Here is a 22,797-nt window from a genome sequence, read left to right on the forward strand (position 1 = left end):
TTATCATGATCAGCAGTTATCCTTGTCATGAGTCAAATAATCCACTTTTTGTGAACAAGTGATCTAAATAAAAAAAAAAAATGTGAATAACTTATTTATTTTGAAAGTGATCACAGTATAAGCAGGATAATGTCCAGCAAAGTGTGCATTATCAGAAATTAACGTACTTTGTCTAAGCAACTGGTTCAGGTTTCCACATCATGGCTTAATTTCTGATAACGCAAACTTCGTCAGGCATTATCCCTTATATAACTCACAGGGTCAATTTTATCCGCTCTTTTATAATTGTATTTTTATTATATATCCTTTTTATTAATATTTTCAATTTTGTTTTTATTTGTTGTTTTTAGCTTTTAAGTTGACAATTTCAACATCTGTTCAGATATAACAGATAAAAAATAGCCACTGGGCTCATTGCATGCAAAGCTGTTTAATGTGCACTGCCCCTGAGAAATAAATACATTTACATTTTTTTTTTCTTCTATTTTTAATATTCTGTTAATTGCTGCTAAATGAAGAAACAAAAACAGATGGTCAAATTCACTTTAAAAGCTCAAGTTTTTTTCTAACTACTTCTCAGCAGCCACTAGATGGCGCTCTTACATTGTTGGATTGGTTGACAGGGAAAGGAGAAACTTCTTTCACATTCAGCCTGTTGACGTTCTCCTGAAGGAGCCCAAACAAGGGAAAGTACAGCGTGGACAGCCTCGCCTGCTGACTCTGGGAAAAAAACAAAAACAGTTTAAGGTTTATTGAATGGATTGAAGCCAGGAGCTGGAGGAGCAGGAAACACAAACCTTGGAGGAGTATCTGTCGTCAAACGTGTGTTTGATCATGAGGTTCTTCAGCACTTGGATGGCTATCTGACGAATCTCCCTGAACTCCTGCAGCGCTGCGCTGACCTCTCTGAGCAGCAGCCCGACCAGGAAGTGGTTCTTACAGAAGTCGTCCGTCAGCGAATAATCCATGTGGAGGTCTGCGAGGGCAGGAAGAGGATATTATCACTGACCGATGAGAGACGGCAGCACATTTAAGCACGAGAAGTCACAATCCGCTCCGAACATGAGAACAGAAACAAGACAGTTGTCTGGATCCGGATGAGCGACATAGAAACGTTTCCCTGAAAGACAGTTTACATCAAACTACGAGGAAAAGCAGACAGAGAGACAAGCTCCAACCTTCAGCTTCCACAGATTCCCGCTGAGCACATCAACAGCGCGGAAAGTCTAACAAGACTTCAGCAGCAGCAGATGCTGGCAGATGGTTTCCCAAATCACACACAAACACTCCCACAGAAACTGAACACATTTAGAACTAATTTAAATCATTTTTTAAAAACATGCAACCATGAAAGGAACATCTGATTGTTTTTCTTGTCTTTGCCAAAAAACCCCAGAACACTTCAGAACTCCAGAACAGCTCAGAGATGATTGATCTTAACGGCTTTTTTTGGGATGACATGCAGGACACTCCTTCCACCTACCTAATGGAGTATCATACGACTCCACTGAATCATACGAAGATAATAAAGCTAATTGAGGAAAGCAAAAACAGACAGGAAGTACATTAAAGTTGAAATCAAGACATTTATTTTTAATGTTCGGGTACAGTGTTCCCTCGCTATATTGTGGATCATTTTGCGCACATTTTTTTTAAAGTGCTTTTTTTTGTTCTGCATCCTGATTGGCTGTAAACCATTGTCAATCAATCGCCGGTTCTTCTGTATAGAATTCATTCAGCTTGATAAATCAACAAAAATTTTTGATTGCGAACAAATCTTTGTTTTCATTTTATAATAGGTAAAATATACATGTCTGCAAGATAAAAGTAAGATTTTAAAGCTTTAGATCTAGGCCTCGAGGGATGGTGTCCACTATATAGTGCACTATATAGTGGGCGTAGTGAAGGAATTCAGGAATTTATGGAAAACCAAGAGGAAGTGGGATTTCAAGGCCTGGAGGTTGACAACTCTGTTTTAAAACACCCCACTTTGCAGATTTCAACTATTGCAAGTTATTTTTAGGCTATGTACGCACTAGGCATGTGTGGCCCTAGAACAATGTGCTCAGTGGCCTTGTGGTAGAGTGTCTGCCCTGTGATTGGAAGGCTGTGAGTTCAAATCCAGGCTTGGTCATACCAAAGACTAAAAATAAGGGGTGTGATTGGGGAGTTAAACCACCAAATAGTTCCCGAGTGCAGCTGTGTCTGCAGCTCACCCCTCCCCCAGGGGATAGGTCAAATGCGTAAAACAAATTTCACACATCTAGGTATGTGTGACAACTAATAGATGACTTTAACTTTTTGAATGCCTTTTTAGCATATGGTGTTCACAATGATTCGTCGCTACCCAATACTAGCACATGTACCTGCAGTTTGGAAGAGGGTTCATGTGAAATGTTGAAGTGGTGAAAATCTTGCAAATTTGCAATATTTGAAAGCCTTGGTGTCATACAATTCTGGCATGCAACAAACTGCAATTATTAATAATTTCTCCTTTGTGATTGATTTAGAAAATGCTGGCACTTCCCTGTTTTGAAAGGGAAAGTTAACTCTGCATCACTACCAAATCCAAGTCCCTGATTGGTCAAAGTTGATCTATTTTAGCTTTCAGCACTCTTTAATGGTCATGCATTTTGTATGTAGAGCCTGAAAACAGACTTAAAAACTTGCGTGAACTCGAGAGTATTGAGCCCAAAACGGGCATTTACACATGTTTACATAGACTTCATTGGCAGCTTTTGTTGGAATGTGTGAGTCTGAGCTCAGTCATGCATAAACAATAAACGAGGGAACACTGTATTTGAGTGATGAATGTTTTTCCCTCTCTAGCCATCACCGCGTTACAAGAGTTGATTTTCTTACCCTGAAATCTCAGTATCCTCCCCTTTCCAAAGGGGATGGGCAGGTTTAAGGGCACAAAGTGCTCGTGGTTGCACACGACTCGTAGAAACTCAAACTTGAACTCAAACAGCGTCTGCATGTAGAAACATCGCAGAGTTACTTGAAAGTAACTTGGAGGGCTTTGACGGTGAGTGTGGTTATGTCACCTTTGGGTCTGCAGGCATGAAGCAGTTGACGTAGTTGTTGATCTGCTTGAACACGAAGCCTCGGTCCATCAGGTTAAAGCAGCGCTTGAAGAGAAAAGCAAGAAAAATTGTTAAATGTTTCTGCTAAGCATGAAAGAAACTGATTATTAGTGGAGCAAAAGATGTTGATGCTGACCTTGATGAAGACTGCCAGGCTGTGATTGGCGTTGCGGGCAGCATCCAGGTTATCCTTGTACTTCTGAGTGATGTGTGGCATCATCATGTTGACCAGAGTCTCCACGGTGTGATGGAAGGATGCTGAGAAGCGCTGATTCCTGGACAGCTGGAGCACAAACGAGTATCTCAACAGTTTATTCCAAAATTCCCCAGAATGCATTTGATGCAAAGTAGACACAAAACACTTAAATTATGGACCCCCAAAGAATCAGCACTATTAGACATAATTTATTTATTATATACTTATCATTATGTTAAGATTATCATAACAAATGATTAAATCTGAATGATCAAAAAAGGACAAATCTCCCTCAACAAGCTGCTTTTCTCCTTCAGAATCTACTGGAATCGTGTTAACAGTTAAAAGCTACAGTAAATCTAAAATTATAGTTTAAAATTATTTAATTTTTGCTCCGTTTAATATTTTTTTCTGAATTCTTGGTTGTCCACCTTAATTTGCTTTCAGCTTTGTGTTTATAGAAAAAGAACTTAAGTATATTAAGTGTGCAGAGAGGTAGCTGCATTGGATGACATTAGAATTAAAATAAAAATAAACAAGCTTGTTAAATTAGTTTTTTGGTGTTGTTTAACATGTTCCTGTGGTATTTTTTAATGATGGAGGACGTATATTAAGATAATTAAGCTCAAATTTGCATTTCTGATTTTTTCCTTTTTTCTAATCTCAGTCCAAAGGCAAATTCCTTTTTTTTGTATTTTTTTTTATTTGGGATGGACAATATAGTGTAAAAAAATGCAAAGAAATATTTTGCGATGTTAATCAACATAAGCCAAAATCCATCAATATTTGTTTAGTCAGTCCAAAGTACATTAATAAATCTTGTTTCCTAATAAACTACTTCTCTGCAGAAATTATTTCCTTGAAAAATAATTTTTTTATTTTATTTTTTTTACAATTTTGCCTAAAAATGATATATTTATACTTAAAAAATACTTGAAAATAGCTCAAGTGAGACTTTAAGAAAGATTTTTTTAAAAAGTACAAGAAGAAAAGCTATCAATGCATGCCAGAACATGTTTATTTTTTTCTTTTTTATAAAGTAACTTTAATTAGTACAAGGGATTTTTTTCTTTTTTTCTCAGTTGCTGCTTTGGTTTGACCTCCCCATCACACCAGAGGGGGGTAAACGCAGGGATGTGGTGGCTTAAAGGCTTCAAACTAATTCCCCCATTTAGAGCGAACCACAATGTGTGGCTGTCTGTGAACCAATAATGTTCCTGGAGCAGCTCTGCTCTCCTGCAGCTGTCTGTTGTAAAGTTTTAGCTGAAGTGGAGCAGACGCCTCAGAGTCAAGCACATGTTGTAGTAAACTTACCTTAACTTTGCAGCTTTCAATCAAATACTGAGCCATGGACTTGACTAAAGCTTCGAAGAAATACCAGGAGTACTGCAGGACAAACGAGCTTTCATCAGAGAACACCATGGACACTACATTGCAGTGCTTTTTAAAAAAATGTACCTTGAGAAGCTTATTGCTCGTCAGGAAGTCTGTGGAGGGCTTCAGGATTGCCGTCATGGCTTTAGCCAGCTCTTCGTGAACCGTTCGGGTTGTAGACGACGAGTGCGGCTCAGTCTTGAAGACAAACTGTCCGACAGAAACCTTTATGTCACTATAAAGATGAATTAGAACCATAAGGACGCATGGATGAAGGACTTTTTACCTTCACGTAAGAGCGAAGGTAGTGCTCCAAACCTTCTTCGTGGCACTGGGCTACAACATGGATCATGACTCTAAAAAAACAAACAAAAAAAGACAATAAAATACTGATTTTTTTTTGCGTTTTGAACAAAAACCTTTCTGGATTGACAGGATCATCTTGAAGTATCACTGATGAAAATGTTTTTGGTGTTTTTAACATGTTATATGTCATTTTTCTCATGAAGGAAGACATTTATAAAGAAAATTAAGCTAAAATTTGCATTTTTGAGCATTTCTTTATTGAAATGGTTGTAAATCAGGATTCCATTTGAATAAGAGCGTAGTTGTTGCTTTCTGCCAACGGTCACGCTCACAACTTTAGCCCTGTTACAGTATTTTAAACCCCTTCCATTATAAAATGGACCCAATAGACTGGACCGATTCATACCATTTTTGGTCCCCCGTTGGTCATGGGCCCACAGAAAAATGGAACGGAGCAGTTAGGGCGGAGCTACTGTCGTCACACGATGAAATCCATTGATTGTCAGAAAGGCTTTATGACAACAACAACTGTCCGACCAGCGCTTTTCCCGACTCAAGATCCAAGCCGAAAGTTTTGTTTTTTAAAGCAAACAAAATGGATGCAGAACGCCAGAGAGGCCGGACAGAACTGGATGCCTCTTGCACTTTTCAAGTTACCATACATTGAGACTCCAACGTCCCCACCAGAGCCAAACCAGATGCCATGTGAGCCAAGGTAATCCTAATCCCAACCCAAAAGTGTTCAGAATTGTAGAAAAAAAACAAACTTAAAACAGATCAAACTGTAGCTGTTAAAATAAAGTTTCTTCAAGCAATATGGGAGGTCTTCCAGTTCCAGTCGCTGATGTCTGCAGCCAGGTCCTCTTGCTATAAAATCTCACCCTGCTGTTACAACAAGCTTTCTTCATTTGGTGGCACTGGGTCTCATCATGGCTGTTTACGTCCCACAGTCGCGGAATATTTCAAAGACACTTGCCTGGTGACATTTACGGCTACGTCCTCCTGGGTGGCGCTGGTCAGGACCCTGAACAGCTGATTGAGGATGGTTGGCAGAAACTTGATCATCACATGACTCTCCATGGCGTGCAGACTCTGAAGGTGAGACATTAGACACGTTTGTTAGTAGAAAAAGTCATTGCATTGCAGTTTGATTTAAATAACAGTGAAAAACATTGTTCTGAACGCTGACTTTACGATGCAGGATCTGGATGATTTATCTTAGACGTGCTGCGTTGTTTCCACCGAACAGGAAACTCACAGTTAAGTCATTTGGCGTGCGGCACCGGCTGCCACAGCGGACCTGCCATTTCACCTTCTATTGTTCACACGAAGGACGGTGTTTACTTTACAACCTCACAAGTGAACTAGAGGAAACACTAAGAAAGGGATGAGTAAACAGAGGCTCTCATTGACTGCCGGTGCGTGACAGAAGTGGTAATATCCAGACTACCAATTCTTAAGACAGAAATAAGATCTCTGCCAAAGTGAGACGGAACAATGAGCAGCAAGTTAATATAACCTGGATGTTTTGAAAGTTCTGCACTCTATAAAAGTTGGCCAAACTAGTCAATAAGTGAAGAAGAAATGTGGATTCATCTTTGTTCTCTGTGGGAACTGCTCTACAGCTGCAGGGCCTCTTTCCAGGCCATTTCGTCCCATTATCACCAAAGTGAGAGTTTGGATTTCAAGTCTGGCTAATCCTAGCCGGAGGGCAGAGGGTTTTCATTACAGTTCGCTTAGGATTACATGCTGGGTGTTTGCAGATCACCCCCCCCCCGCCCTCCTTTAGGTTTTGGACTACCGGCTTGTAGTTAGTAATGAGCTGTTGCCTGAGGTGAAGGCGTTCTGGGAGTCAAAGTTTCAAACCCCAAATATGACCACAAGCTCTGTGGAGTGAAAGACGGATTTGATTTAAAGTTTGCACACAAACTCAAGCTGGATGCAGTTCACTACGAATCCACTTGGGGAGTAGATGACAAGCAAATCATTTTCAGTTGTATGGGGTCAAATTTGTATCAGCTTAGAGTGAATGAAAAAACAGATTGTAAATTTGAAAAAGGAAAAAAAAAATGAACTCAAAAGTGCATCTTGTAAACTTGAAGAAAATGCGAAAACAAAAATTGTGAATTTGTCTTGTTGCATATCATTTTGTTGAACTTGAGCCAGCGATTCATGTACTAAAATTTCACAATATTCCGGTAAAAATATGCATGAAATATAGAAATGCCACTTTTGCACGGCTGCTGGCTGAAAATCTACAACTAGAGGTCAAACACAAGTTTCAAGTGAACTCTAAAAAAAACAAAGCTATGGATCACATGACCAAACCTTGGAAACATATTTACAGTCATTTATTTAGATAATTGCAGCTCATTTCTGATGAAAGTAACTCAGATATGGAGATTTGAATCCTAGATCTCTGGTCTATAGATCCATGACTCAATGATTTTGATGTTCTAGTGAGTTACAATTGTTGGAAGTCCCACATGACAAAGAGAAGGGTGTAGTAGTCGTGTAAAACTAAATCTACATGATGAATTTATCTTCAACAACATAGATGTTTTTTTTATTGCACCTTTCAAATTTATAGTCTGTTCACTCCAGGCTAACTTTACCTTGAGATACTTGACCAGCTCTCCTCCCAACACCTGGGCTCCTGAAGCAATATTCTGACAGTGATAAAAGAAGTTGTGCAAATGTTGATCCTAAAACGTGATAAGAAGTCATCAGAAACAGGCCTGGGTGCACTTTCATTTGTATTTTCCTCCCTTTAAAAGTTACACACACCTGAGTGTAGATGGTGGACACCAGGTGAGTGGAGACCTTAAATAAAGGCTTGCCTCCATCGACCCATTTGACCTCGGGACTCAAATGCTGTGAAAAGTGAAGAGATTATCAATATGGAGATAATCAGACCTATAGTTTGATAACTAAAGTAAATGATTACAAATGATTGTGTTTTTTTATTACAATTTTGGTTACATTTCTTCAAGGATAAGACCTGATAATGAAAAAATAATTACAAATGCCATATTTTACCCTCAAATAGAGTGAAGCCCAAATACAAGATTTAGTGGATTCATATTTACAAGGAGATGAGGCTGTGTGATCATAATAAAAATGGAGTCTTACCTTGGTGGTTCCCTCCTGACCGCCCAGGTACCCAGCAGGCAGGTTGGAAGCTACAGGTACATGACTCTCATTCATGATGATCCTGCCGTCCTTCAGCAGGGGGAGCCAGGCGTACCCCACTGGAAATACACACAAAGATTCTGAAATTCAAAAACCTATGTTTTATTTTTGTTTGTTTCCTATTTTCTAATCAATGCATTTCTGTAATGAGTTTGAAATAATTGTGTTTTGTCCTGTACTTTTCAATCTATGCTTGAAATAAATCTATTAACTAAAAAAAACTTGAATTTCAGCCTAAGGAGGCGGGAAAACTAATTTATTTGCAGTAAACTTAAAAATTCACAATCTGACACAAATACAGTATTAATACAGTAAATAATATTTTCTTGATTAGCAAACACAATGAAACATTCCTAATTTTTTGAAGTACTATAACAGTTACTTTTTGATGATGATCACTGATGGTCTTTTATTTTGAAAAGATTACTGCCCACTATCCAGTGGGATGTCTGTGATTATGGACAGAACCGCGGATCTGGACACAGGGTTTATCTGGAACTACACAGACTTAACTCGACTCATGACGGACATTTTCCGAGTTTAGATTTAGATATTTAATAAAATAAAATTAACCTCTTAGTTGTGGGCGGAGCTATTGACACGGAACAACTCCACCCCCCTTCCCCTTACTTTTACTTACGCCCTGTGTATTTTCTACATCACAAGCTCTTTTTCCAACTGGATTTTTCGTCTGCTCCTGATTCACAGCGATTTGAATAAAATAATGCACAGAAATGACAATTTGAGTTTAATTTTCTTTATATATTATCAGTAAAATGCCAAAAAACAAATTTTTTTCTTAGGAGTTGACAAATTTACAATTTTTTTCAAGGTGAACCTGCACAGTGTAAGGTCATCCAATGCAGCAATTTTTTTGCAAACTGTTTCTGTTTGTTAAACAAATCACCAACTTACAGCATAAGCTGAATTAAGGTGGACCACCAAGAATGCAGGTAAAATATCCAGATTTAGGTGAGAAGTGTTTTACCTTGCGTCTCAATCAGGTCTCTTTTTTTGGTGCTGGCTTTGCTGTTGCTGTCACAGCTCACATGATAGAAAGTGAAGAGCAGGTGATGTTTCTCGTGGAGCTGGGTGGGCAACTCCATCTTAAACTGCAGATGATTAAACATCACCGTTTCTATTCAATCTTTTACACAAACGCTCTTCTTCAGGTGGCGTCTTACTTCGTCGTAGAAGTCTGGGTTGTGCTGGTGATGTAATACTGAGGTGTAGGCAGTTTTGGTGAACACGGGTCCTCCAGGTCTCCCATAGATGCACTGAGTAAATACAGAAGTAGTTATTAACTCATGCGGCTTTTCTTTGGGGATTTTCTTCTCATTTTTACCTTAAGTGATGCAGCATCTTCATCGTCCGAGTCCCTGAACTCGATGCAGACGGCTATGTTTCGAGCCTGAAGAAAAACGGTATACATTAGTTTTTCCAATTGTTTAAAATAGTAAATTTAATTCTACATCATAAACAACGGCGATACCTTTGCAAATGACTTTTGGCCGTCATATTTCAAGTGCTTGGGGTAGACATAGAGGTGATTGTTGTAAATGGTAAAAGGCTGAGAACATTTGGCAATGCACGGCACAAACTCCTCCACTTCAAAGAAGATGTTGCTCTTCTCTCTGACATCAAACTGCTTCACAGGAATGTAGGAGGACGTAACGCAATCTATGCACACATGAGCAGGACAGAGAAAGACCAAATAAACAGATCAGTAGAGCCGACTTTCGTCTCCTCAGCTGATCCAAAGCGAGGACTTACTTGTCAAGTCTGGGGCTACATTGTCAATGGTAACATCAAGATTTCCGAGGATTACTGGCAGCTTGGCCATCTTCTCGGGTCTGAGGAAAAGAAAAATAAATTCCTGCTGAGGATTTTGTATCATCTAAAAGCCAAAAAGAAGAAGCAGACAGCGTGTGTAGAGTGTAAATGCATTAACAGCTGTGAGGGTAAACCACATTTTTCCAAAGTAAAACTTCCAGGAAGACTCTTTTTTTTTTAAATCCAGACAGTGTGCAAGATCACTTAAAGTTTTTATAGTTGGGTACAATAATAGAAGCACTACTAACTTTCTAAAGTCAGCCAGTAGTTTGAGCATGTCATCGTTGGACAGCTTGTTGCTGTCCTGCCTGTACAGAGCGGAGAAGCGAGCGCTTTTGTCAAGGGTTCCTGAAGCATCTTTGAACAAAGGCCTAGAGAACAGAAGAAAGTCAGATCATTCAATTTGAAAAATAAACACATCCAGCACATTATAATATTTTATAATAAACAGCAAAATTAGTATTCTTATTATTTTGCCTTGTGGAGTCTGAGCTTCTTAATATTTTCCTAAAAAGTATATATATATATATATATATATATATATATTTTTACATTTTATAGATGCACTGCTAAACTTTTTTACACTCATTTCAGTGCAACTAAAACTAAACAGTAAGAGTTCTTGTAAATTGGCGATATTCAATAAAAAAATTTTGACATTACTAGTGGAAGCTGCATAAGTTGAGGAATCCAATAAATCAAATATGTTTAATTCCATTCTATTTGCAGATAGTGAATGTATCTTTTGAACAGTGAGGATAACAGGTAAAATTCAACTTTCTCATTTTTATGTTGCAAGGGTTAAAGACACTTAAAGACCCACTCTGATTAAAAAAAAAATGTGTTTCTGGTGTTTTAACATGTTTTCTAATTAGATATATTCATGAATGTAAAGTTTAAAAATGCATTTTTGAGTATTTTCTTTTTTCAAATCATTGTACATCAGATGACACAATATGAGGCCAGATCAGTCTCTTACTTCTTTTCGTTTCTGAATTATGAGATCAATCTGACCTCATACAACAGCTGAATAACAACAATAAAAATTTCATTTTTTATTTATTTTATTTTTTTATTTTTCATTTGTATTTGTTTTTATTTTATTTTATTAGAATTGCTTTTTCGACTTTTTGTCTTACTGTTATTTATGTTGAAGTGGAAAGAACTTTGAGATGCTTGAAAGCAGCAAACTTTATAAATAAAGTTGAGTTGAATTTGAACAATGTTGCTCGCCATTTTTGTACCACCAGTAATGTTAGGTTGGGGGTTTGAGGGGCTGTAAGCTAGTGGGAGAGTGTGTAAACAGAGAGCTCTCAACAATGAGAAGGTGTGAGGTTTCTCCACACCAAGGGTCCCGCCCACAACTTAGAGGCAAATTTCTAATAAAATACTGCCGCTCTGAAGAAACTATGACCCAGAATACGATGCAGGTTATTTAATTTTGGCTAAAAATGCACACTTTTAAAATAAATTGAAAGTTGATCAGAATGGTTTTTTTATAAATGTATTGAGAACATGCCAAACGTACCTTGCTGCCCAGGCAAACGGCATCATGTACTGACCAAGTCGACTACACGCCAGCTTGGCATTTTTCAACACCTTCTGTGCCACCTAGTGAAACAGACACTGGTTAGACTCGGCTCACATTTGGAGGAATCTGACATCTCACCATGTAGAAATGATTGAATGTTAAGAAGTCAAGAAAAAGCACCTTTGTGGAGTCTGAGCTCTTCATGTACGGTTCTGCACAGTGGTTGATTCCTCCCTGAAGCACCTTCTCTATGCGGGCCACGAGGAAGATGTCTGGGTGGGGACATGTTACCGAGAAGATGCCCTAAGGAGACACGACAGGTGAGAATTTTTGTGACTTTAAGCACAAAAATTGGTCTAAATTTGATCCTTACCTGTCTAGGAAACTGTAAGGCTGCTTCTGACACCCCATGGATTGAGCGTTGCCCCTGGGGGTGGGCGTTACCGCCCCCGTTCATGTACTGACTGGCGTTATTGGGCAACATGCCGCGAACCGACGGGTGGTTTAGATCCACATGGAAGTCAGAGGAGATTTTCCTGCCATTCTGGATGTCAAATAATGACAAGGTGATGTAGAATGGCTCCACCTGGAGTTAGACACATGATAAATATTCCAAAAATCAGATCAAAGCCATTTACAGGAAATGAATGAGAAATTGCTCAAATTCTTCAAAAACTTTAAAACTTGTGAACTTACGCGTATACTTTCAGCTAGAGACACCATTCAAACTTTACCATTCTCAGCAAATACTGGATACATTTGTAATTTAGCTTTTAATTTACCATCATGCTAGCTGTTTTTGGCTAATTTAGACATGTTTTCAGTTTTTTAGGGCTAATTTGGACTTAAGCTCATATTTTAGCATCATGCTAGCTGTTTTGTCAAAGTTTGACTTTTTTAAGTTCTTTGGGAAAACTTGGAGTTTAGCTGATATTTTAGCATTATGTTAGCTTTTTTGGCAAAATTAGACAGTTTTCCAATTTTTTGGCTATTTTAGCATTTAGCTAATATTGGTAATATTGACAAGCTATCAGCTACAGCTGTTCAGCTATTAGCTCGAGCATTATTAGCTATCAGTTTTCGTATTTTCAGCTATTAACTCACATCTTTAGCAGCCAGATTCAGCTTACAGCATTCAAACTTGCATTATCACAGGTAATGCTATATATCTAGTTGTAAATTTAAATTTACTTAAAGGATTTGAGTCTGCATGCTTCTGCACAGAGAGGACACGCTGAGGCTTTCAAACACTTTCTGATGGGGGGACAGCAGGACATCAAAATTCATTACACAGATGATTCGCCATTCCTCCCCCAGCGGTCTGGTTGCTATGCCGACTGGAGTCCATCAGCAACTTAAGTAATGAGAGGCGTCCATCTGGCTGCTTCAAGCAAGCTGCCACATCTACCTTCATGGAATGATATTTCAGACAGAGAGCGGCCGTACGTTTGTCGTAGGCCCCTCCTCGTTCTCGGCCACGCAGCTCTGCAGGTTAAAGGAGAGGTCGTTGCAGTTCACCAGCACGCGCTTTCCGAACTTCTCCTCAAACTGCTTTACGTCCGGCTCGATGCCAGAGAAGTCAAGTTTCTACAGACACATAGGATAGGGATTAGGTTTCATCACGTGAGTTTGGAGTCACAATAAGAAGATCTCACTGCAGCTGAATTACCTGCGTGTCTGGATCCAGAGTGAACAGCTTCAGTCTGGTCTCGTTCCTCATCCTCGATTCAATATCTCTTGTGCTCTAAAGAAAAAATAAAAAAGCAAGCTCAGAATATTTTAACCAGACATTTTGTTTCATCATTAAAATGTGTTTGGTCCTTCACTCAGAGCTGGAAGGAAGATCTCACATTTTCCAGTCTGGCTCTGTGGTGAGACTGAGCCGGTGCCAGCATTGAGTGGAATAAGTGTAAACTGTCAAGCTGCTGGTTTCCATCACCGTCTGTGCACATGTGTCTTTACCATTATGAATCGGTAAGTGATATGTGGAGTTTTCCTACAAAACTAATGACATTTATCAAGATCTAATTATATAACAACAATTAATCATCCTGACAAAATGGATATTTGAAAATCTTATTGCGAAAGTCGTCAGTTTTCCTCTGCTTTATATCACAAAGAGGGCATTTTTGGAGAATAATAATTTCTTGAATACAAAACTGACCATTTAAATTAAAGCTTTTCTAATAATAGATAAAAACAGAAGTATATCTATAGAAAATGTCAAATCATATTTAAATATATCTAGCTCTGGGACCTCTATAGAGAGGCCTTCTCCAACCACCTCTAAATATAATACATGAATTAACTCCCACAGAAAACCTGAAATGTAAATCTTATTTTTGATTTCAGAATTGCACATTAGCATTTTTGATAAATAAATACAAACCTTAAAATTACAACATGAAATTGTTTTTGTTTCATATTTTTCTTTTGAAAAGTATATATTTAAAATAAAATATGATCTAAAAGCAATTTTTTGTTCCTCTTATAGGAAAAAACTGAACATTTTCTTGTGCTTAGGCCCACCAACCAAAACAGAAATGCTTCTAAGACAATCCACAAGTGCAAACTTTTAGCTACCACCTTCACTTTTTTCAAACTTCTAAAGCTGCGTTCACAACAAACGCAATTTGCGCATCAAATTTGCCTCTCTTTCAATGAAATTCAAATTTGCTGCTCAACGCCTGTCCAAAAATGTGCTCATAAAGAATCCAATAAAATGTGCACCTATGAAGTGGCCATAGTGCTATTTGATTTGCTGCTTTTGTCTTGAAGGTACATTTTCAAATTTGTGAAAAAAGTCATATAGGATGAGTCTATAAAAAATGTATTGTTAAAGCAGCTGTGACAAGTAAACTTTGGATTTTTCAGTATTTTTGGCCTTTAAATGCAAACAGGGATTGTTATTATGGGATGCATGAAACCAAAAAAGGAAGAAAGTGTTGTCTAAACTGTGCTTTGCTTTTATTCTTTAACAGATCTCCCTTACATAGTTTACAATAGATTACATTAAGACTCATTAGGTGAGGGTGGTGCCACTATGAGGAGTGCTCAGCTGTTAGGGAGGACTATCTGTTTACTTTTTTGTAGTGAGAATAAATCTGGTTTGCCCTGAATTCATGAGCATCCATCTAAAAAAAAAAGTACGCTTTACCTGAAAGCTGTCCATGCTGCCAGAGGAACTGTCAGATTTTCCGAGATCATCATCTAAAAGAGAAGAGATGCTTAAAAACGAGAGCAGAGCAGAGTATCCCTAACATTAGTCAACATCCGTCTGTGCATCTATCAGGGGAAAATAGGGAGGAAGATCTGTAAAATATTCCAGGAAAGCTTAGTTATTCACATAGGAGAAAAGCCGAGGAGTTAAAAAGATTAGCTGTGCTTTTTCCTCTAAAAGCTCAGCTTCTAAAGAAACAGGAGGTGTGCATTAAAACAACTGGGTGGTCTTCTCACAGTTGACACGCACCGGCGCTTTGAGGTGGATGTAGTGTTAAAAACACCAACCGCGTACGAGATTCCAGAGAAAAAGAAACACTGAGTGGATTTTCTTCATCCAAGGCTTTCAGCTTACATAAAAGGCTCCTGTTTTGCATCTGTGTTAACAAATCCATAAATCATTCAAATTGCAATCCTAAAGATAAAATTGTTATCAAGGCTTTACCAAATGTCCTGACATTTAGTAAATTAAACTAAGTCATTCAATTATTTTCAAGTAAATTAAATTAAGTGTTTCTGGTCCTGATAAAATAAAAAAAGAGAATCAAATTTGTCTTATACCCTTGCCCCCCCCCCCTTTAGACCCGCCCTTAATGATTGAGTGGTTGCTACAGGCCTCCCACTCTCCCCTCCTCCCTCTGCCAGCCTGTTCTAAACTGTACAAGACAATTTCATGAAAAAAAAAAACAATTTTTCCAAAATGATGGCTATTCTTTTGGTTTTATCTTCATAGCAACCATTTTATCTTTTGGTCACCTGGGGGAGACGAATGGGTCTATGTAATTTTTGGAAGAATCGGTGAAAGTGAATTTTTGGATTTCCATGGCAACGGAGGTTTTTTTTTTGTTAAATACTCCTACATTCTTAATATGTTCATACTGTATCGTGTGGTGCAGCTTTAAGCTATGGTCGCAAATATAACTGCCACTTTTGGGAGGAGAATTTTCAAGATTTCACGTCATTGCCTGATTTTTTTGAAAACCGTTGGTGTGGTCATGAATGTAGAATGTATGCCGTTCAGAATGGCTCGTTTTTTTTATACTGTGGGCTACCAGGCGGCCGGTGGCACTTGATATAGATGGCCGCCGGCTGGAATCATTTACACATCATAAATCCGCTCTGTGTCCGCCAGGGTGTCGCCCGATTTCGCGCCATTCCCACCTGGACCGCCACCACACGACCTCGAAATGGACCCGTCTGACCGATGTCAATTTTTAAAGAAAACGTCTAAGTAAAATTCTTTCTTTTTAAAGCCCTCTGTGTGGCATAAAAATGCGACTGACGCCTCATAAATACAAGTGCTGCTGTGCGAGTTTTTCAGCCAAATTTGCGGAAAAACTTGCATTCACGTCACAGTAAGGAGGCATTTTGGGATATGTGACTGTAGTCTTCTCCAGGGATTTGTGTAATAAAATTTCACAATATTCCAGTGAAAGTTGTGCAAGAGACATTTTTGCAAGCTTGCCACGCTAAAGTTGTTTAAAAAAATCAACAACTTCTAAAGTAGCTTTCCAATTATGCTTAAGAAGAGAGACGAGAGGAGATGAGAGATTGAAATCCCATGGAAGAGTTTATATTTGTAACTGGTAATAAATAGGATTTTTATTTTTAAATTCAAGATGGTGGCCTCTTCTTGAGGTCAAAGGACAACAACACTTCAGTTTTGGTTGTTGACTTAAGTTGTCTATGATAAGATCGCTAGAACAAGTTTCCTTTTTTCCGAAGATTGTGGGAAATGGTGAAAATTGCATAATTTCAAACTTTGAGAAGAAAAAAAAGAAAAAAAAATGGCCGCCAAACCTCAGATCCTGTGACCATTCCATTATCATTTTTAAACTTCCTTTGGATATCCTTGACACATGTGTTTTGGTTTCATTAGTGGATTTTTTTTATTATTTTTTATTATTAATTTTTAGGCCAAAAATGTATTTTCACCAGGTACTAGGTGCATATAAATTTTGGAAGAAAAACAATCACGTCCTTGAAGTTTAGGACATAATTAGTAAAAACAAAACTTTTTAAAGAGAGATTGGATTATTTTGGCCATCATTTCCCCAGATAAAAAACACATTTATATTAAAGGTGAAATATCTTTAAACATTATACGAAATACACACACACCATCATGGACGTCTCCATTTCTTTTGTCCTGCATGGCGATTTCAAAGCTGGTGTGCAGGATTTTGTTGAGTACGTTCATCCAGTCCTCCATCTCGGCTTCGCCGTCTGCAGCCAGCAGGTAGGTGCTCTTGTCCTGCATCTTCAGCTCGAACGCAAACCTCCGAACCTTGTTGTTCTGCAGAGGAAAAGATCATTTTGACAGAATGAGTCAATAAACTGGAACAACAAACTTCAAAGAACAGGAAATATATTAAAATCTGTTTTTTTAATATCAAACAGTTTTTCATCTGAAAAGTTTTCTAATATCAGACTGTAAACATTCCCACAGCTGTGGCCTCTACCTCCATCCTTACTGTAGATTTTAATTCATAAGAAGAAAGTGAAATGGGGAGGTCGTCACATTAATGTTGTAAATGGTGGATTGTTATTCTGTGTTTTTCTTCTGTGGTTTGGGAGTGATCGGGAGGCAGAGCAACTATCTGTCTGCTGGCTGAGGAAACATGCAGGAGGACCGTTTACAAGAAAAAAATGAAATCGCTGCCTTGAAAAACACACTCACTCATCACCACCATGAGGAGGAGGACTTGTTTTACTTTGCTAAACACAAAAGCTGAACTTCTCCCCAGACAAAGAGAATGGAAAGTCTTTAAAAGTATTTATAAAGTGCTGAAAACAAGAAGAGAAAAGTGAATTCCAGAAAGGAGTTTCCATTTGGTGCAATTACACGTAAACAGTATTGAGGCAGCAGATTAGAGAAAACTATAATTCAAGTAAAGGAGGTTCTTTTAGAAGAAAATTATGCCAAATTGAAAAAGCAAACTGGAATGTTGGAAAGTGTTTTGTATGGATTGATAAATTGTGTTTATATATTTTTTTAACAGTCATAAAACAGATCAAAGTAAATGCCAACCAGCGTGATAATTAGTTTTAGAATTGTACTTTTTTAAAATAGTGCATAAAGTAACCAAGGACTAACTCATTTTTTTTTTTTTGGTGTAGAAGGTTAAATTTCATTAAAATTTAAATTTCAACTGCAAAGGATCCAATCGGACAAATATTATGATGGTAAGTAGAAGTCACAGACTGGAAGGATCATATTGTTTTTGCATACAGAAAAATGTCAGCATCTTTGAGCAAAAGTTTGACCCTCGCCACATACAGAAAAACTCACCAAAATTTGCACAAACACCTCAAAAAAATAAAAAATAAAAAGAAATGGGGCAATTTTGGGCTCAAGATTTAATGGAAAAATATTACTTTTGTTATTTATGCAATGCTTAAAGAAGCTTAAATTGATCATTTCTTAATATTTGTCAAAATTTACTCAAAAATTGACCCCCCCCCACACACTTTGTAGTATATGATAAAAAACATTGCAGTCTTTCAGTGCAAAGATAGAGAGATGAGAATGCATTTAACAGGCCGATGTGCGCATCGATTGAGAGGTCAGAGGAAAGAGCTCCGATGTGAAACCTCAGCGTTCACCTGGCTCTACAGCATCAGCAGAAAAACACGACCTTGAGATGGAGAAAGCTCATGTTCCACCCTGATGGAGTCCATCACTCCACTTGTTTTGACAGCTCTTTTAACCCAGACCAAAACAAAAACATCTAGAGAAAAAAGCTTTTGTTAAAATGCATTTTTTCAAAATCATCAGGTCCTTTATGGTAATTTCATTTCCAATTAATTGCAGATTTGGTGGATTTGCACTGGCAGGATTGTTGGGGAAAGCTAATTAAAAATACATTTATTACAGTTACATATTACTTTGTGGCTTACAAAGTAATATAAGACATTACTAATTATCTTCTATTTAATATTTTATTCATAACAAATTCAGTACCTCTTGTATTATCTACTTGAAATAAAATAGTTCAAAGCAGTAAAAGAAGAAGGGGATGACAGATTAAAAGTTATTTTTCTCATTTGTGGTCAGTCACTTTAAGATTTCTCTTAATTAATTTTGCATTAAGTTATTCAGTTACTTTACTTGTCATTACCTAGCAACCTTAATTTTTTTTTTCTTTTTAACTTGTCCTGTCCAACAGATGCGGGCTGAGAGCTTCTTGTGTTGGGCAGATTTCACAACAGGGATTTATTGAGTATAAACCCCTGTTGTATTTTATGTTAAACTTTATTTATATTGATTATGTTTTATTTACTTTTTTAATTAATTACATTAAATTAATTAATTTACTTAATGAATTGAATTCTCTGCTAAACATCTGTCAATTCTGATTTTAAATTCTATTTCTGCAGGTATTACAAAGAGAGTACAATAAAGTATAACAGAAGTCAGATATAATTGCCTATTGTGAGACAGTAAAGTAGCGATTTACTTTGAAATCACATTAATAAGGACTCTGCTATGTACTAAAGTTTAAAAAAATGTTATGAATCATTGGGTTTTCACTTGAAATGTAACTGTAAATATATAACTGGCACTCACATAAACTACTCCCATGCAGGAGTCCAGGAAAATGGTGCCTTTGGGTTCTTTGGAGATCTTCTCGTCCTTGTAGAAGTTTAAATTATAAGAGCCGTCTCCCAGTTGGGTTAGGTGGAAATACCTCCTCTTGAACGACTGGAAAAGAGAAACAGAGGCAGAAATGTTTGGGTCTTCGGTGTCTGACCTCATAAAAGAACAAAACACAAATTGCCCCAAAAAATAAATAAATAAAAAAAAACACACCTTGGGAATTCTTCCAAAGAGTTAGAAAGTTAAATCTGCAAAGGAATCTCCATTGCAGCTGTTCCTATACGGCCAAATGTTCTAACACTTCTGTCTTTAAAGCTTATGTTATGTTATGAAGTTTTTGTGTTTTTCTTTCTTACCGTTTGATTTATTGATTTGGTTAAAAGAGCAGACAATGTAAGTTTTTGCCTTTCTGGCCCCTTTTCATTTATTTGAGTTTACAACTCAAGGTTGTATTGCGTGTTTTTCTTTTTATTGAATAAAAATGAAATAAAAAAATGCCATACCGCAAACTACACTTTTAAGATTTAAAATTGAATTATTATGTTGTGAAACCATCAACATATTTTATATGTTTTTTTCACAGTAAGGGAAAAAAAATTAAGAGCGAAATCAACATAGTCGACATATCTAATTTAAACATAAAATGGAAGATTCTTGTTTGAAATCTGGAAATTGCACAAATGTGTTTATTTTTTCATTGTGAAAATATGAGTATTTTAATTTTTTTTTCAAATATCTAAGACAAACAGAAGTGTCTGGAGCTTTTCAGCTCTCGCTTTTCTCACCCTCATGGTCACGCTGATGGCACTGTTCACGTTCCCCTTGTACAGCCAGCCGTGTTTGGAAATCCCTCCTTTCTGAGATCCTAAAGAGGCTGAATCCTGCAACAAGCAAAAGAACCAGCTCAAGTCATTTAAAAAAAATCATATGAACTTTTTTAAATACTCAAACATAATAAAGAGATAGTGAAAAAGCACATTTATGCATTTCGGAGGCTGTAAAACATATTTATTGCAGACTAATCACTATCAAAGGAAAGAGACTTTAGCAACAGAGCATCCTGTGTCAGTTTCAGCAGCTTTGCTGTGCAGCCTTTGATATTCTGCTTTGATGCAACGCAGAGCTGGACGCTGCGCCGAACCGACTCAGTCCAAACAAGCAGGCAGAAGAACATAAAATAAACCAGAACCTCTAAACAAACATCTCTGCCCTCTGAGCAGCAATTCCACATAAATACTGATCATCTGACTCCACGCTCAGAGTGTGAGCAGCATGAGGTGGTGCCTCTGCCATATGACCAAACTGCTGTGACCCATCCAGGGTCAGACAAATCAAACCAATGAGAAGATTAATGAGCCACAGTCCAGTCCTGGTTTGGGTCCACAGATGAACCGTTTTGACATTTTCACTCTGAGCGCTCTTTCAAGATGTCGACTCCAGAGTTACTCTTCTCAGTAATAAAGCAAAAGGGGATTTTAAAAGTGTTGGCAGGGAGTTTAATGCTTTCAGCGTGGAGGATGAGGAGTGACTTAAAAAGCACCTGGAATTCTGTTTGGACAGACTTCAGCGGTTCTGAGTGCAGAAGCAGAAAAGTAACAGATCCCATCTCTTTCCTTACAATAAAGTGAAAAAAAATTAATAAAATTAAAAATGATTAGGTATTGTTTTAATAATAACAACAAAAAAGGCTAATTCTCTATTATTTATCACTCTTGTTGTTTTTAAGCATGACTTGTTGCCAATAGGAGGTGCAGTTTCCCATTTGCAAAGATAGCAGGATGCAATCATCCTAATGAATCTTCTGTGTGACCTTGCAGGATTCCAGATAACATTAGTTTCAGCAGCTGCTGGGCTGTTCCGATCACTCCCACCAAACCTGAGTGTTTGTCAGCGGACTTATGAGATTCCTACAGGCCGCGTCCAAGAAAAGCAAATGCTCATTCAACCTCTGAGAGGCTCCACACCCATTCTGTCAGACCTTTTTAGAGGAAAATATGAAAAGGAGCAAATGGAGCTTTAAGAGTTTACTGTAAAACAAAAGGCAAACCTAATTCAGGGTTCCTACACATTTCTTCTAGTTAAATTTGAGACTTTTTAAGACGTTGCATATGAAAAATTATTATAATTTCCCCCCTATGGACGAAAAAAAAAACAAAATCTTTAAATTTTACAACAATTACTTATCAGTAAAGAAGTAATGTAATGCATTACGGTTCAAATTTCAGTAATTATCATTAATCATTACTTGATTTCTCACATTAGGTGCAGTGAAACTTCACTCACTTAATTGTGATTAAAAAAAATAAACTTTTGACCAAAAAAGCCACTTGGAAAAAGTTTTAAACGGCACAGTTCTTAAGACCAAGATATCACATTTTAATACTTTTTAAATGCTTTTAAGGCCTTATTCACAAAGTTTCAAATTCAAGGCTTTTAAGACTTTTTAAGACCCTCCAGGAATTCATGTAGTTAAAACAAACTAAAGGACAAAAGCAGCCTTTTATTTCAAAGAGATAAATTATGAAAACACAGAAGCTAAAACTTAAAAAAAATGTTTTCTGCAATCCTACTAGAGCATTTAAACATTTAAAAAAATTATTTTTTTGATGGCGGAATATAAAATTATGGCACTAATTAATAACAAATCCATTAAACTGAATCACTTTTTAAATTTTGATTTTCATTTTTAACTTGCAGCTCATGAATTTTAGCTTTAAGCAAATTTGCTTTAGATTCAAATATAAAAGGTGGATACAGCCATCATCTCATCAATTGAACAGTTTTCCAGACCATTTAAAAAATATATATATTATTGTAAGTCCATATATCTTTTTTTGTGTTGAACTAGAGAAAATATGAGTTAAATAAATTCTTAAGGAATAAAGAAAAGAAAGTTTTTTTTTCTATTTTAACTGTACCGTACTTGTGCTTTTCGGTGCACTGACAGACTTTTTTTTCACTGCCAAAATTCCACGATCATGTATGATTTCCAGATCCAATGGTGTTGTCACTGATGTTTTTATTTATGAAATGTAGAATTTAGGTTTTAAACTATGTCACCTACATTTTTGCTTTTAAAAACCCTCCCAGTCTTCTGTTAATAGCAGTGGCAGTCCATGCATTTCAGAGCTGAGCCTTCAGTTTTCCTCCTCAAAAACCATCCTTGTTAGTATTAACTATTTTATATTTCTAACACCATCCTGTCATGTATGAATATTATTTTATGGAGTAATTTTATTATAATTGGAGCATTTATATTGACAGAATTCACTAAATTGCACGTAGTGTAAACAAAAACTCCCTAATTGCAAGTCTCCTTCCACTGTGATAACAGCAACAAACATAGAAGCAATAATACTTTTTCCCTGCAGACAGGCTCACTAGCTCTGGGGTTGGTCATCCTTTTCTGATGATGTTCAATTTTTCCGGAAAAGTCCATCTTAAGAATGGCAATAAATCA

The 22,797-nt window shown here is 37.2% G+C and overlaps 1 protein-coding gene across 1 annotated transcript in view; it reads right to left on the reverse strand.

Moving 5' to 3' along the window:
• The window catches only part of zmp:0000001200 (dedicator of cytokinesis protein 9), a 63,593-nt gene that overhangs the window by 20,180 nt on the left and 20,616 nt on the right, over window positions 1-22,797 (reverse strand). The window contains exons 6-33 of the mRNA XM_024286711.2: window positions 20,123-20,218; window positions 19,308-19,442; window positions 16,859-17,033; window positions 14,676-14,728; window positions 13,188-13,262; window positions 12,965-13,105; window positions 11,892-12,104; window positions 11,699-11,821; window positions 11,516-11,598; window positions 10,236-10,358; window positions 9,928-10,007; window positions 9,647-9,834; window positions 9,500-9,565; window positions 9,339-9,431; window positions 9,143-9,266; window positions 8,095-8,213; window positions 7,750-7,836; window positions 7,578-7,667; window positions 5,939-6,054; window positions 4,943-5,012; window positions 4,741-4,866; window positions 4,597-4,668; window positions 3,223-3,369; window positions 3,048-3,131; window positions 2,863-2,974; window positions 1,484-1,531; window positions 798-976; window positions 604-720 (exon numbers count right to left, since the gene is read on the reverse strand). Of these exons, the coding sequence (XP_024142479.1) occupies window positions 604-720; window positions 798-976; window positions 1,484-1,531; window positions 2,863-2,974; window positions 3,048-3,131; window positions 3,223-3,369; window positions 4,597-4,668; window positions 4,741-4,866; window positions 4,943-5,012; window positions 5,939-6,054; window positions 7,578-7,667; window positions 7,750-7,836; window positions 8,095-8,213; window positions 9,143-9,266; window positions 9,339-9,431; window positions 9,500-9,565; window positions 9,647-9,834; window positions 9,928-10,007; window positions 10,236-10,358; window positions 11,516-11,598; window positions 11,699-11,821; window positions 11,892-12,104; window positions 12,965-13,105; window positions 13,188-13,262; window positions 14,676-14,728; window positions 16,859-17,033; window positions 19,308-19,442; window positions 20,123-20,218 (3,135 nt within the window). The remainder of the gene's footprint in view (window positions 1-603; window positions 721-797; window positions 977-1,483; window positions 1,532-2,862; window positions 2,975-3,047; window positions 3,132-3,222; window positions 3,370-4,596; window positions 4,669-4,740; window positions 4,867-4,942; window positions 5,013-5,938; window positions 6,055-7,577; window positions 7,668-7,749; window positions 7,837-8,094; window positions 8,214-9,142; window positions 9,267-9,338; window positions 9,432-9,499; window positions 9,566-9,646; window positions 9,835-9,927; window positions 10,008-10,235; window positions 10,359-11,515; window positions 11,599-11,698; window positions 11,822-11,891; window positions 12,105-12,964; window positions 13,106-13,187; window positions 13,263-14,675; window positions 14,729-16,858; window positions 17,034-19,307; window positions 19,443-20,122; window positions 20,219-22,797) is intronic.

This window comes from Oryzias melastigma, linkage group LG21 (assembly GCF_002922805.2).
Source record: "Oryzias melastigma strain HK-1 linkage group LG21, ASM292280v2, whole genome shotgun sequence".
NCBI lineage: Eukaryota > Metazoa > Chordata > Actinopteri > Beloniformes > Adrianichthyidae > Oryzias > Oryzias melastigma.